The sequence below is a fragment of the Etheostoma cragini genome, chromosome 2 (genome assembly GCF_013103735.1).
Source record: "Etheostoma cragini isolate CJK2018 chromosome 2, CSU_Ecrag_1.0, whole genome shotgun sequence".
In the NCBI taxonomy this organism is placed as follows: domain Eukaryota; kingdom Metazoa; phylum Chordata; class Actinopteri; order Perciformes; family Percidae; genus Etheostoma; species Etheostoma cragini.
The window spans coordinates 6,907,879-6,923,968 of record NC_048408.1 but is presented as its reverse complement, the minus strand read 5'-3'; the positions used below and the strand labels follow the sequence as shown (position 1 = coordinate 6,923,968).

The 16,090-nt window shown below is 42.4% G+C and overlaps 2 protein-coding genes and 1 long non-coding RNA gene across 6 annotated transcripts in view; 1 reads left to right on the top strand and 2 right to left on the bottom strand.

Annotated features, from left to right (window-relative positions):
• The window catches only part of LOC117956277 (excitatory amino acid transporter 3-like), a 381,877-nt gene that overhangs the window by 147,031 nt on the left and 218,756 nt on the right, over positions 1–16,090 (top strand). The gene's annotated exons all lie outside the window — the stretch shown is intronic.
• rptor (regulatory associated protein of MTOR, complex 1) overlaps positions 1–16,090 on the bottom strand; it is a 184,551-nt gene that overhangs the window by 71,750 nt on the left and 96,711 nt on the right. For all 4 annotated transcript variants that reach the window (XM_034891052.1, XM_034891060.1, XM_034891069.1 and 1 more), the window contains exons 9-12: positions 14,218–14,318; positions 12,098–12,242; positions 6,813–6,888; positions 2,085–2,186 (exon numbers count right to left, since the gene is read on the bottom strand). In XM_034891052.1, the coding sequence (XP_034746943.1) occupies positions 2,085–2,186; positions 6,813–6,888; positions 12,098–12,242; positions 14,218–14,318 (424 nt within the window). The remainder of the gene's footprint in view (positions 1–2,084; positions 2,187–6,812; positions 6,889–12,097; positions 12,243–14,217; positions 14,319–16,090) is intronic.
• LOC117956381 lies at positions 8,240–8,496 on the bottom strand. Its single transcript, XR_004659240.1, has 2 exons — positions 8,442–8,496; positions 8,240–8,346 (listed from the first exon to the last, which is right to left on the bottom strand). It is a non-coding gene; the product is annotated as an uncharacterized LOC117956381 (long non-coding RNA).

Sequence of the window (16,090 nt, the reverse complement as noted above, 5' to 3'; positions counted from 1 at the left end):
CACACACACACACACACACACACACACACACACACACACACACACACACACACACACACACACACACACATTGATTGACACACATGATGTACTTTCATCATAGCAGGGATGAAAATCCCAAAGCAATGCTGCTATATTAAAATGTGTATGAATATGTGAGTGTGTGTGTTGGGTGGGTGGGGGGGGTGTCCCTAATTGGCATAACACCTTCACTGTGATCTCCTTTAGTGTGTTGAGTGAGTACTTTGCATCATCATGCTGTGTGTGCGAGCTGTGAGACACACGCTGTCATGTCATCACGTGAGTGCCTGAAATCACATCACCGATGCCTATTGGCAAATGCGTGTGAATGGCAGTCTGCTGCTGTTACCGTAGCCCCACTTTAAGAGACGTTGTAATCCCTTTTGGAAAATCTGTTAATCTTTCCTGGATGGAATGGCTGTTGTCAAGACAACGCCGCATCGTATCTTGAATCCCTGAGCTCTGTTGTCCTCCGTTTGCTCATTTCATTAAAGAGCATTATTGATGGAGCACACTCTGTTGCCCATTTCTTGCTATTGACGGCATCTTTCACATATAGCCAGATTATTTTTTTTTTGCATTAGAATCGCAAATCCTTCTGTGCTCGTCTTTTTGACTTCAATCTTATGCAAATGTGCGCTTAAAAGGTTATAAAACAAGTTTATGTGTCCATCCGTTACATCAGAGCAGGAAGGAGCCTCGAGATTACTTTGCCCTCACGATGTAAAGCTGCATAATGTTGCGTAATCTTACAGGCTACTGCTGCTGTACGTCCTCTCTCTCTTTCAATCCACGCACACACACACACACAGACACACAGACAGACAGACAGACAGACACACACACACACACACACTTCTCCAATCAGTCTTCCTTTTCCTCAGCTTCTAACGGGTCCGGACAGAACTGCTGTATGGACGGGCTGCGGCTCGCAATGCGCTGAGTCAGCAGGAAATTACCATTCAACACGGACAGCGGTACCATTACTACGCTGTGATATAATAAAACATCACAACTGTACAACCCCATGGGATGGGGGTGGGTGGACGAGGGAGTGGGAGGGGGGGAAACATCCGACCGCTGTAACTCAACAGCTGACGTACACAGCAAGGTTTTAGCCAGATTTCACCCTCATTAAAGCATCCCAAAGACATTTAACACCACTACAGGGAACACAGCAGCCGCTGGTTGTGTCCCAGGCTTTGTTGCAGTGATGAAATGAAGAAAACTGGCCTGTGAAAGCTGAGCTTGATTTTCTTTCCTGGAGGAAAGAGTGTCCTTGTATAAAGGGAGGGCGGTGAAATTAAATAAAGAGAGGGAGAGCAGCGAGACAGTATGAAAAAGTAGAAAAGTATTGCTGTAATAGGAATATTCTGAGCTAATAGTGGCAGGTGATGTGTGTTGGTGATCGAGATGCTTTTGCAGCGCTCAGATTACTCAAGCATGATGGAGAATGAAGCCCTTTTCTAATATGGAATCTGTAACATTAGGGGCTTCGTCCATCTGTTGAAGAAATGGCATTTCAGAATGAATCAAACATAAATGATTGATTGGTGATGTCAGCGAGGTGAGATTAATTCAATTCAATTAAGTCAATTACAGACAGAATAAAGAGGGAATGTTTGTGGTAGGAAAACAAAATAAGCAAAGCATGAGACAATGAGTGAAGAAAGCAACGCAACAGTCTGCATTAGGTGTAGCAGCATATTCCACCATTACAGTGGCTTTAATCCCAAGTTCTGTATTTCATATCCAGTCTCAACACTTCAGTTACAGTCTCTAGGTTCTGAAACCTCGGTTCCTACAGCCATCAGTATTGACTACTTATAAAAAATGTTTTCACAAAAAACTCAAAATTATCAAAAATCACAGAATTAAACAGACAGAAAGAGAAAGAGATAGAAAGGCGGAGGAAAGAAAAATGCTGTATATAACTTGTAATGTACTAAATGAAAAGTAATATCAGGCTAATCTAGCAAACAATTGAAATCAAAAGAGAGAGGGAGATTGGAGGTTTGTGCGTGCATGTGTGCGTGTGTGTGTGTGTGTGTGTGTGTGTGTACCTGCAGCACGATTGGCAGCTGCTCAGGAGGGTTTCTGTTCTCCACGCCCATCGTCAACCACACCTGAAACGCCGTCAGCTGCTCCGCAAAGAAAGGACTGTGCTGTGGAAACAAAAGAAACCCACACAGTCTATCACGATTATAAGGAATTTAAGCTTACTCATTCTCTCACTCTCTCTTACACACACACACACACACACACACACACACACACACACAGTAATGAGCCAGTCTGCAGTGACTAGCTTATCATTTCATCCAAGCCCTGACACGGTAAGCTAAGAAGTGACACAGCACTGCAGTAACGACATAAATCCTGATCTATCATGATCACCTTCCATCTCTTGCTCTGCTGCCATGGCAGTTTGCCTGATTGATTGGTTGCTGGCCGCAGAGCTATAGATCGCAGTGTTAATATTGCAGCGGGAATTACGACAGTGTTGTGTAGACTGTTGATGGATGCAGAGGGGAAAATATCAACGCTTCGCGGCTGGATGCCTTACTTAATTTTTGCATAATCAAAGCTTAATAGCTTTACACACACATTCACTGATACATTAAAAAAGGTGGTGTTTGATGGTTATGGGCCGAGCTAAGATACTGAGCTGAATGCCTCAAACAGTGGGTATAATGTTGTATTTTGGGGTGGAAATGTAAAACTCTGTACTGTTTCACTAAGCCTACTGCATCGGCAGTGGGATAAAACTAAAAATAAAAATTCTAAACAAGATGAAAATATTTATTATATTTAGAGATCTTTAAATCTTTCAAAGGCCTTTCTTCAAGGAATGATTTTTGTTTACCCAAAATAGTGCAAAGAAGGTGGAGGTGCTTATTTCAGTCCTGATTAGTGTCTGCACTCTCTCTCAGGCTGTGTGATAAAGATTCAAGGAGCTCTGCCAATATCTGTGTGCATTCATGCCCCATTACTGCAGGTTACAGACTTAGGGTCCTTGTGCTTTCTTGCCACACAGGTTTCCTTGGATTGTGGTGGCACCTGGATCGCATTTGCAGCTGCAACCGTGGTCCTGCTCTACGCCCTGCACAGCTATTATTACGGTCACTATAGTTGCCACTGTTCACCGTGTCATTCCATCCCTCTCTCTCTCTCCCAGAGGTTTCTGCCTGGAAGGAAGTTCTTCCTCGCCACTGTCGCACCAAATGTATGCTCTTGTGGGAATTGTTGGGTCTCTGTAAATTACATAGTGGGGTGCAGACCTACTCTATCTGTAAAGTGAGCTGAGATGACTTCTGTTATGATTTGACACTAAAAAATAAAATTGAATTCAATAAAGTAGGGCAGACTACATGTAGCCTGAGAGGCAAGACCCTGGGTGAAAAAAAGCACTTTGACTCACTGCTGCTTTGTAAACCCATTGCTCTTTGCACATGGTAATAATTGAAGACAAGTCAGATAAATGTATCAACTCCTCTCTTCTGTCACACTGGCTGGACAGTAAGAGGACAACATTTGGAGACATTTTGAAAGGACAATCTAACCTATACCGTAAAAGTGAAGGTGACAAAAAAGGACTTTGTTTTAGGACAATACTAAGCTCAACTAAAGATATATAAAAGATATCTTTCGGGGCTTGACATTGGCATCCGCAGAACCAGCCAAATGTGGGTAAAATCTGGCACTGGGGTGGGTAACACAGTCACTCTTACCAGCCACTTTGGCATGTGGCATATAGGCCTACATAAGTGTACTATTGTTCCACTGGTCGCTGAGGTACGGTGCCACTGCCCAACACAGGAGCACAGCTGTAATCTACTGTGCAGCCCGCAGCCTAAGCATGGCGGCCCGGGCCGCCCCAGCTAGTTCTTCAAGTAAATTGTAACACGCCATAGCCAACTTTAATTAAATGGGTGATAGAATGGTTATGTAGAGTATTTCACATTTGTTGGGCTGAAAATGTCGCTTTTGCTGTTCTTTTGGCCCTCATGCCACCCTCTTAAATTGACCATGATTGAAACGAGAGGTGTTCTGCCTTATATGGTCTGCTCATGAATTTTTAAAAAAGCTGCACGCTGATTGGAAATAACCAACAGCTCGCACTGAAACATCCAAGGTGGCGAAAGCATGCATACTTTAGGTGTTGAACGGTATCTGTTTGAGCCTGAATCAGAGGAAGGATTAGATATAGAGGAGCAACCTGCCAGGAGATTGGATGACTCCTTCAGACTGGTAAGATTAGTCATTTAGCATTTAACTGCATCTTCAGCACATAGTCCAACATTAGCCGTTCATTGTTATACTAGCGTAATACTCACAAGCATAACTTTGTATTAGGATTGTATTTACCAATCGTAAGCAACATAAGTTATTAATTTATTAACTTGTATCCTCGCAATTTCAGTCAAGATGTCCAGTTGGCTGAAAAGTATGTGGCCACTTTGTAGTGGGCATTTCATAGAGCTGCTCACATTGAAAGTCTTCAAAGTCACTATTGTATTATTGTTACCGTATACTCTCCTGCTGAATAGGGATGTATTGTGATTATGATTATGAGTTACGTACATTCTTTGCCATGTAGTATATGTTATCTTACAACAGGACGTCCATTTAGCTGGACAGGAGACTACTATTTCTGTTCAGTTTGTATGCCACGTCTAAAGTATTATCATTACTCTCGCCTGTGTCAGTAGGTCTAATGTTATCTTGGAACTACCATCCTGCTGATTAGGTCACCTGACTATGAGAATATTACCTTCTTAACATGTAGTAATACGTCAAATTAAAACTACAGTACATCCATCTTACCGTGGCTTGTGTACTTGTGGAAACTGTGCACAAATGCCCCTGGAGAGAGAAAGTATATGTTGCCGAGAAATACCTGAGGTAACTAAAACTAGAGAGAGATACATTAACTCAAGCTACTTTATGCTATCTACTCATTTAACATTATGAAATAAACAACAGGCTCATTGTGTTTGTTTTTAGTGGTCATAAGAAGAATGACCCATGTTCCTGAGGACATAACCTGTATGATTGACCATCCTGGCCTTCATGCAATGTGCCTCAATATATATTCTTTGCAAAATGCAATGAACATTTACAGAGTTGACCATGGCCGGTTGAGAATCAGAGGGATGGAGAGGTGAGGCCAATTTGATACCACGGTTAGCAGTTCAAGTATATAAATGAAACGTTTATAACAAGGCCCGGTTGATTACTGGTTCAGCATTATTACAAAAACACACTGTATTATCAAGACAACAAGATGGAAAAGACTATGAGAAGTGTCTCCATTCCCTGTACAGCCTGGAACACTGCATCTACGACCCTGGTTCATTGTGTATGTAAATGTAAATGTGCTGTATTTACATAGAGCTTTTCTAGTCTTAAAGACTGCTCAAAGCGCTTTTACATCTACAGGAAACATTCACCATTCACACACATTCATACACTGTGGCCGAGGCTCCCATACAAGGTGCCACCTGCACATCAGATAAACACTCACACACATTCAAATGCGCAGCATTGGGGGCATCTCGGGGTTCAGTGTCTTGCCCAAGGACACTTCGACATGGGACTGCAGGGCCAGGGATTGAACCCCCAACCTTCCGATTGGCAGACAACCGCTCTACCACTGAGCCACAGCCGCTCATCTATATCCTGGAAAATATTTCAAACTTTCTTCTTTGTAAATTCCGTCAATGTACACAGAGCACTAGCAGCAGTGGCTGGTGAGAGAAAAAAAGACCCTCTATCCAATAATACTTACTGTACTGGTAATACTGGACACAGGGACTGCTCTAAAGGGGTGAAAGGAACTGTCCGAGTGTAGGTCTTCTTTTCTGCTGATAGTGAGGACAGTGAGCTTAAAGAAAATAACAGAGAATGGAGCCTGCAATCAGTAAAGGCGCCTGAAAGAGGGAGCAAGACAGAGAGGGATGATTTCCTTTAGTAGTCCTCAGAGGCCCAATTACGGTGCCGGAAAGTGTTTTCGGCCCGAGTGCAGGAGGAAGGAGAGGAGGACAAACTGCTCCCGGGGGAGCAATGGAGAAGATGCCCACCTCCGACGGCCAGGTGGAGGAGAGAAAGGGCCCAAATAAAAGTGCTAACATCGGGCCAAGGCGCTCTGCTCTCACTCTCTCTGTCTACAGAGTTCCTTGGGTGGGTTTGCATTACAAAGCACATGTTGCTGCTCTGTGGTCTGTTCAGGATCTGCTAAGTGTCTGCTCTCACTCATACACAAAAATGTCTTGTTGACCCAGATATCTTCAGTCATCATCAGTTCAATCAGCCTCTTGCAGCGTGTTTCCATTACACTCAGCATCTCCATCTCAGTCCCCTGCCGTGTCAGTAAATATAACGGAGAAAATGGGCAAAAAGTGCAAGGACCAGTGGTTTCAGAAACAACGTTTTATTTGACACTCTCACTTGAATTATTAGACCTGACGTTTTACAATGTTATACACTGGGAATGTGTGCGTGTGTGTATGTGTGTGTGTGTGTGTGTGTGTGTTTGATAGATTGATAGAGATGCTGGTGGTGGAGAACTCACAGTGCAAACATGAACTCTTGCAGTATACAGGCGGGAGTGGTGGACAGATCCGAGATGAGAGCCATCAATCAACGCAGGATAACCAGTGACCACTAACCTGTACAAATGGAGCATCTTTCCACTCCTCCAGTGAATCTGAAAAGCTTTGCAGCTTTGTTTTTTGTTTTCCTAATATTCACACACACACGCATACAAACGCACGCACACACACACTTACTCTGAAGGCGGTGCCCTCCTCAATGATGGTAGGCAGCTGAGAGAGGCATATGTCCACGGCAAGGTCCCACGCTTGCCTGTAGAGAGGACACAGAGACACACACACACACAATTATTATTATTACAATTCAAAAGAAAAGGAATCCAATTATGACCTGAAGCAAAACAAACAAATTCATTATAGCTCTAGGACTCTTAGTGATTCTATACTTTCTCAAACGTTTACACATCAAGGACCCTTAAAATTACACAACTTAGACCACGGACCCCCGTCTGATAAGAATTTTTTTCCCAGGGTTTATTATAGAAAGTGAATATAACCCATAAGCAAAATAGTCGTACAATCTGTCATTGTGTTACTTATGGATGAAATTATAGAGAAAATGAAGTATTCCCCTTGTTGATGGTGACCCCATGGAACCCCTTCAAGGACCCCACTTTGAGAACCACCGCCTAACTCATTACTTTTGCTTTCCTCACTAACACTCGCACTCAGCTACGTTTTCTCCCTCCCTTCCCTGTGCGCACACACCTCTTTAAAATCCCAGCCCGAGGTCCTGGAGAGGGCAGCAAGGAGCCTTTAATCCCTTTCTAAACACTAACGCTCTCTCATGGTCATCATATCTAATTCATGGGGTTTTGCAACTCCCATCAAAACGTATCGCAGCTTCTCTATTCTTTCGGTTTGTCTCCCTTTTCATTCCACTTTTTCCGGCTCCTTTTTCTCGCAGAAAATAGAGCTCAGGGCCTCATCGGGGCTTTTGCCTCTCAATTAGCAGGAGTTAGAGGTAGCACAGGAGTCATGTTCCTGGTAGATGCACTGCCATGTACCGTGATGCTAAACAAGTGGCACAGTGATCGCTCTATTTATTATGCTCAAACAGCTTTTCTCCATAAAGCTGGGAGGAATATAATAGACATAGATAATTTACCCTTTCAACACCACAGTGTTCAAGGAACAATTAATCCATTGCCGTGATGTGACGTAAATAGTGAAGCACGTTGTTGAAAAACTTTTGTCGTCTAATTAAAAACTACTTAAATCAACCCCTTTTAAATTGTTAAAAAAGCCAACCAACGGGGAATTTACTACAGCATTCATGTCAGCTGGTACAACTTTGGGCTAATTGGGAGAAATTACTAATTCGGCTGTTGCTCCAGCAGGCAAAAACATGCGACAACAAAACAATACTGCAATATTAAGAACAGGTGTTACTCATTCTGCAAAGTCTCTGCTGCCATTAAAAGGCCTGACTTCAGAGGGATTAGACCATATTAAACTCAGATCGCTGTACACGCTGGTTGAACTGAAACATACCCTCTAGATTTGAAGCAAAGACCTGTGCTTGTACCGTATTCCTGTGCCTGTAAGGGGGCTTTCACACCTGAAAGTCCCAACTAGGTCCTCCCTATCTGTCTGAGTTTTTCCAAGTGACCGCTGCTCTCCCACACGCTCTGTGTGTTTTGTTGCGATTTTGAGAAGCAAGACACGAGAACTTTCTTTCTGCAGCATTTATTCAGAGACAAACTAAAACCTACACTATTTAGTAACACTTAACCAATTTTCCATGTTAATAAGAAAAAAATAAATAAATCAAGGGCCATTTATTAAATCAGGAAACCAGGAAACCTACACTGTACATTTAGTACCACTAAACAAGTAAAGTGCTGGTTTACTGTATTCTCTACTCTGATAGCCGACAGCTATGAAAGCGTTTGATGGCTGTACTTTTCCAATGCTTGCTTAAGGCTGATTAGCAAAAAAGACACGGTGTCAGATTCACTTACATGTCTTATCTGTTTGTTCTCTTTCAGCCTGTTTTTCTTTATGTGTTGTATGTTTGTAATATTTATTTATGTGAATAGTGTTAAGAGATTGAACAGTTGAGGGTTGAGCAGGAAATTCTTTAGGTAAACTCAAGGTTTTGACAGATAAAAGAAAGCAGTGGAAAAATGAAATTGTGCAATAAGCCCTTTACATTGTTATGTAATTTATAGAAGAATTTGAGGCAAAAACATTTTTGTCCGAATGTCCTAACAGGCAAAAACAAGATGACACAAATAAAGGCCACTCATACAATAACCATCTCCAAATGTGCTTTCCTTAAACAAGAAAGTATCATAAAAGGTTTTTTTGTTTGAAAGGTTTTGTAAGTTGAAGTACTGAAATTGGAATCTTTGTAGAAATTTTGCCAATAAGCATCCCTCCCCGCTGGTGTTTATGTAATCCGACGGTGAGGAAACAAGCAGCTAGAGCCGTCTAATCAGCGAAGACACGCTCGCAGGGACGAGGCTGCCGCACCGCTTGAGATGGCAGCATTACCTCGGATGATGTCTGCCAATACGAATGAGTAACTCATCACCAAAACCTGTCCGTGCCTGTGTGTGTGCATGGTGTGTGAGATGAGGGGACAGCCGACAACAGAGGAGCGTGGGGGACCGGTTGGCTGCTGACTAAGCTTCCCCCCCCCTTGTTGCCTGCAGAGAGCTGTGCAGAAACGCACACTCACAAACACACAAAGGAAGAAGGCGCACAGCCACACTTTAACTGCCCACAGGGGAGTAATCAACCCCGGGTTTATCTGCGCTCCCCTACTGTGCTCCATCTGAATAACAATTGCTGTTTGTGTCCAGGCACCAACATCGATCAACGAGCCCCCAAATTGCTTAATACCCCCCTCTCCATCGTTCTGCCCCCGCCGATCTTTGCTGATCCAAACTTTTATTTTCCTACTCGCCTTTTAGCTCTGGCACTTCCATTTTTTATTGTTCCCTCAGTCTTGTTTACCACCACTCTGTTGTTATCCCGTCCTTCTCAATAGCGCATGTAATGCTAAGAAAAAAACCAAAGTGCACATCCCAATTTCTTTGGCGGTAAACAGTGCAATATACCCACAATCTAAAATAATGGCTACGAGTGGGGAAGAAGGACTATTGCTCGCTCAACGAGCAAGGAGCAATGTTCTTTATAACAAGTGATGTAAGGGTGTTACACAACAAGTTGCTTCTCGAGGCAAAGAGAATGAGAGAGCTTTCTTTTTTTTTGCTTTTTACACAGGCCAGATAATGAGTGGGAGGGGGCATTTATAGAAGACCAAGAAGAGAAACAACCGATAGTAGGAGCGGTATTTGTGTAAGTAAAGGGAGATAGATGATGAGGTAATGTTTCTTACAGTGTGGAGGAGCATGACAAGTCAATGGCTGCTTTGCAGCACCTCTGTATACTGTTCTACAAATGAGAATACATGAAGGACTAATCAGGTAGAAGGTAGAACATTGTAAATCACTGCAAGAACGTCTGTCTCAAGCTACGTGAGTAAAAGGGACAATACTCTTAAACTCTTAGATTTGTACAGAATAAATCACTTTTTCTCCTACACAGGACATACTATTGGCAAAAACCTAAGTTTAACTTGTACAGTACGTAGGAGGACGATGCCCAAAAATACTTTTTTTATCCCACCTTGCCTTTAAGGGCTTCCATAGATTTTTTTTTTTTTTTTTGGTTTTTAAAAAGATTATTTTTGGGCTTTTCCGCTTTCCCGCAGAATATTGTCACAGGTCAGATTCAAACCCTGGACCTCTGCATCGAGGCATAAACCTCGACGTACATGCACGCCTGCTTTACCACTGTCCCAACCTGGCCACGACTAGTGTTGTTTAACAATACAAAGACAGACTTTTTTTTCTTTGGTAGAATTACTTTTACTTCTGTTGTGCCACTGCTTTTAAACTAAATCTGACATGTATACTACAACAAGAGATGTCCAACATGCCCCAGTAAGTCTTTTACTATCCCCAAGAGAACAGGCGTTATCTTGTAGCTTAAAAAAATTGACATATTTGGCTGCAGGTTGTGTGTGTGTGCATGCATGTGTGTGTGCGTGCGTTCAAAGCAACAGCAATGCCTCTACTCCACATGCAACTCGTCTTGTGTCTGTCTGCACGGCATTCATGGTTGACAGAGGCTGCTGTCAGTGAAGACACTGTAATATCTGCCTCAAGCTATGAGGCAGAGAGCAACATATACAGCAACACTGGCTATAGTCAACATAGAGAAATAACAGATACATAAATTACGGAAAATATACTCAGCAGGAATGAGGTGTATGCATATGTTGTGTAAGCAACTGAAACGCTTATGTGTTTTGGCTCACACCTCCTTGGCGGCATTTCCTTTGAGTAAACGGGAGCATTAAAGCATTTAATTTAGTTTGTTTTGTATGATCAATTTGGGTCCTGTAAAATGTCACTTAATACAACAGCTTGTGTATTTAAAGGGCCGATGCACAACTTTTGACATTATTTTACATTAATCCTGGAACAGGAAATTAGCCAGATAAAGTTGGTTGAGACCACAGCGTCCAACAGCGTTGCTAGACGCTTGTCTCATTATCCAGATATTACTCCACAGCGGAGTAGCTAACGTTAGATGCTGGCTATATTGACAGTCATAAAAGCCTGTGTTCACGAGGAGCACTGTTCCCAATTCCGGCCTGGCTTTTAAACTGGGCAGCTGGGCTACCAACACACAGGCCCAAACACAGACAGACATTTTTAAAGGAGAAAATACTAGAGAAAATAAAGTATTTCAACTTGGCATGTTTCCTTAATATCTGATGATGCATTGGGGTCAATGAATTTATTACAGTAAAAATATTACATATTGGACCTTTAAGTTCTTGCGTCAAATCCACAAAAAGCTCTTGCATTTTGCCCAATATCTACCTTCATAGAGTATTCCTTTAAGTATTCCTTTAAGCTTTGTAAAGCAGAGCAGCAAGGGCTGCTAGAAATATTTTACTTTGGCAACACATTTTTTCCAATTATCTATGTTTATAAGAAAAATCACAAAACTAAACTACATGGTCACACAAACACAAAAGTACATTGTTAATAGCTGTTTTTAAGAGTGAAAAACTGGTTTAGAGCGGGCAAAACCATAACCTTTTTGCAAATAAGCCCAGGGACAGATTTGCTTTTTGTGCATAAGTGACCAAGTAGAATGCATTTCTTTTGTCTCTCAATTGCTGTTTAAATGTAACAATTTGGAATCAATAGTTCAATAAGTATACATACCACACCTTAAATAACACAACATTGTCTGTTGCTTGTCTCATAAAAGACTGTATCTGTTTAAGTCTGTTCTTTCTCTAACTTCAGTGCGCATGAACAAACAGCAGAGCCTTGTGTTCTGCTCTACAAAGCCAAGGGCATCTGTGTAGATGTGTGCATGAAACCAAGCCCTGAGCTCTGTGGGTGTGTGTGTGTGTGTGTGTGTCTTACCACATGGCGTGCATGTATGTTGGGGGCAGACGGGGACTGCTGACCGGTGTACAGTTGTACGACCTCATTATCCTCTCTGCTAACAGGAAATTACGGAACAAGCTGGCCACCAGCAGGTCCTGACGAAACAACTTCTGGAACAAATCTAAGGACAGAAAGCCAGAACAGAAAGGATCCGTCATGTCAAAAAGAGACATGAGACACTGAAAGAAAAAATGACTGGGATAATAAGTAAAGAAAATGTGCCGCTGAATGAAAATCGAACTGGGTGAAAGAAAGAAATTTAAGTAAAGCAAAGTGGCCAGTGGGGAGAAAACAGGGTAGCTTGTGAGTATGCTTACAGAATATAGAGGATAAAAAGACATATAGAGGAGCCTGACATGCAGATTAAAGGGATTGGTCATCAGCTCATTAATGTATTCACTAATTCACTTTAATGGGGCCAGTCCATTCACATGCCAGTCTGGGGCTTATGATTCCCTGTGATGCCCTTATTTTCCGTTTGCATTTGTCGTTTAACTACATTTATGGGGCCCAAAAACCGGAAATACATTATACTTGTGGGGTCCGGACATCTTTGTGGAGCAAAAATACTGGACCCCACAACTTTAAAGGGCTGTTTGAGGGTTAAGACCTGGTTTTAGGATTAGAATTAGGGAATGAATAGGGTAAGGGTTAAGGTTAGGCATTTAGCATGCATTATGTCAATGACGGGTCCCCAAAAAGATAGTGAGACACACTATGTGTGTGTAAGTGTGAGTGTGTGTGTGTGTGTGTGTGTGTGTTTGTGTGTGTGTGTGTGTGTGTGTGTGTGTGTGTGTGTGTGTGCGTGTGGATTAAGTGTGCAGCGCTTTAATTACAGGGATTCTCTCTGATGTGGGCTGCTTCATTAACAGTAGAGCCCCGAGGGTTTAAGTGGCTTTGGCAGCCATCAGCATTGTCACATTTCTTTTCTAGCTGGGATACAGTTTGTCTCACGGGAGTCTGACTGAATGTGTACTGCATACAAGAGATGTAAACAATGAGAGAACGTATGTGTGCTGCACCCAAAAGAAAACAGTTACAGAATGAGAGTAAGACAGTGAGTCTTTTCACCTGGGCAAGCTGAGCCTGTGGGTGATGGTACGTGGCGGTGTGTGTGAGTATGTTTGTGTGGTCATAATGCAGAGTTTTGCTTGAGTGTGTACGTGTGGGCATACTTGCACTTGCGGCTACAAAATAACAGTTGAAATGATATCCCCCCCACGCCCAATTGCTGTGCAAGACACAAACACAATTAATCTCCATTTGAGGAGCCAACCTGCACGCACTGCAGTTCTGGTGTTTTATATCAACATATATTTACCATTTTCAACCACTAGGGAGGTTTCTTAAAGTTTTAGTATTGCTGATGCTTCACTACTGGTTTTATTAGGTGCCCTAATTTTGGCTCCATGTAAGAGGAACCATGCTGGTCATTTCATTTATCATCATTGGCTAGACATGTTGAAATAAAGGGCTTCAAAACTTTAACTTGCACTTTTTCTCCAGTGTTTTGGTTATGGAAAGGCAAAAAAAGAGAGATACAACCCTAACTCTAGACCTAGGGTTCAATCCCAAAACACTGAGCAAAACGATTACAGCTTCCGGGTCGATCGACAGGTTTCCTCGGAACGGTGAGCAACGGACTTTGGATTATGTTGTCTCTTGTTCAGTGCCGGTGTCACAGGTGATACCCAATCAGTAGCGCTGGGTATGTAAGTTGTGGTAATAAAAAGGAAGTGTGCTTGCCCACACAGCAGGGTGTTCAATGCACCCGTTTCAGTTGTAATAAACAGTTTGCTACTATTTGTCCAGGCTGAACGTGGCCCTGCTGTGCCCATTTACTGGTGCTAAGCTATGAGTGGAATCATTGTTAGGGGATGGAGTTTAGCAAATGGTTGATTGTCTTCACCATGTTGCGAATTTCATTGCTTAGTGAGTACAATGTTATCATAACTGATGGAACTGGTGGTCAAAATGACAAAAGTAGGACCCCTTATGTTTAAGTTAACTCTAATGATTCTGCCAGATTGGTAACTGTGGAAAAACAATGGTGACATTTGATTCAACAAGTTTGGTCTGGGAATGCAAAGCCTCACCTCTAGGCAGCACATTCCAGGCGATGGTGTCGGTGATGGCTGTGAAGATCCAGTTGAGCTCTCCGAGGGGAGTGCGTCTGTCATTGAGCCTGCCAGGGATCCTGCACCACACACACAACAAAACACAGATGGCAGTGTGTCAGCCACGCTCAAAGCATGTCCCACAGTTGACTCAGAGCACAGAGTGGCAACTACTCAGTACTATAACAACACATCTGAAGACATTTACAAGCACTTACTCAGAGAGACCAACAACGATTGCAAGTTGGAATATTCATGTCAAAGATTGTGTAGGCCCGAGAGCTGAGACACAGAGCAACATCAGGGAGAGAATGTATCGCATTTGTTTCCATACAGGTTACATTATACCCAGTTAAGTTTTTTTTGTATTGATAAAAGCTAGAGTTTGTGGCTTAATAGCTGCATAGACACAGAGCACGTCATGTAATACTCGGCAAGCCACGCCCACAGGGAGGGAAAACAGATTTTGGCTCTCCTTTGACTTGCATTGCGTGAAGGTTTCTCATCGTCAATTCCATCTACTAGCAAACAACCAAAGAACCTATGGCTTAAATGTAAATGCGCTGTATTTATATAGCGCTTTTCCAGTCTTAACGACTGCTCAAAGCGCTTTTACATCTACAGGAAACATTCACCATTCACACACATTCATACCTTGGTATGAATGTGGTACCGTACAAGGTGGCACCTTGTACGGGCTGCCGTACAAGGTGCCACCTGCTGATCAGATAAACATTCACACACATTCACACTCCGATGCGCAGCACCGGGGGCAACTCGGGGTTCAGCATCTTGCCCAAGGACACTTCGACAATGACTGCAGGGGCGGGGATCAAACCGCCAACCTTCCGATTGGCAGGCAACCGCTCTACCACTGAGCCACAGCCGCCCCTTAAGCTTAAGTTGTTCTAACCTAAAAACTGGGCTTTATTAAGACAAGAGTGGATACAGACGTGAGGAATCAGCAGGAAGAATGCGGAGACTGTAGGATCCTGACACTAAGCTAACAACATGTCCAACGTTACGTGTGTTACCTTAACTTACAGACATATAGTAAAACTGACATTAGACATGGTAACTAAATGCTTGCTGCACACGTAATGTTCGACATATTGTAGATTCGTGTCAGAATCCCAGTTTTCACCATTCTTCCTATAAAAAAGGATAAATATCCAGATGCAGAAGAAATGTTGCGGACCCTTCTTACAAATCATCTCAGTGTCACAACTGAGATGCAGCTTGTTATAAATAAATAAAAGGTATTTGAAGTTGTTAACAGAGTCTAGTTAGCGTTTGTTTTTTTCTATGTGATGATTCTTCATGTAGTGTGTCAATAGTGTAATGCATTTTGTTACAATTGTAATTGTCATCTCCAAGTCCCATTTATAGAGCCACTGTAGAGCAGTAGTGTTTCTGATTTTTTTCATTCCAGAAATCTAACATTTGGCAGTAGTCTGAGTATTTCAGAAGTATGTTAAGTGGGCATGACTGCAGTACAGTATCCGCACAGCTGTGCATCCATAATCTGTTAGAGGAACACAAGATGTGTAAACCCAGACAAGATACATCCATTTTCAAGAACTGGTTGATTACTGACAGACAGCACTTACACTAATTGTATGTACAGGGTTCAAGCAGCTGTTACAACTCTAAGCATGCAAGAAGACAAGGATGTGTTTATATGTGTAAGAGACTACAGAAGACTAAGGAATGGGCAATATATACAGTGGGTATGGAAAGTATTCAGACCCCTTTAAATTTTTCACTCTTTGTTGATGGTGATAAATAAAATCCTCTGGTCTGATGAGACCAAGATAGAACTTTTTGGCCTTAATTCTAAGCGGTATGTGTG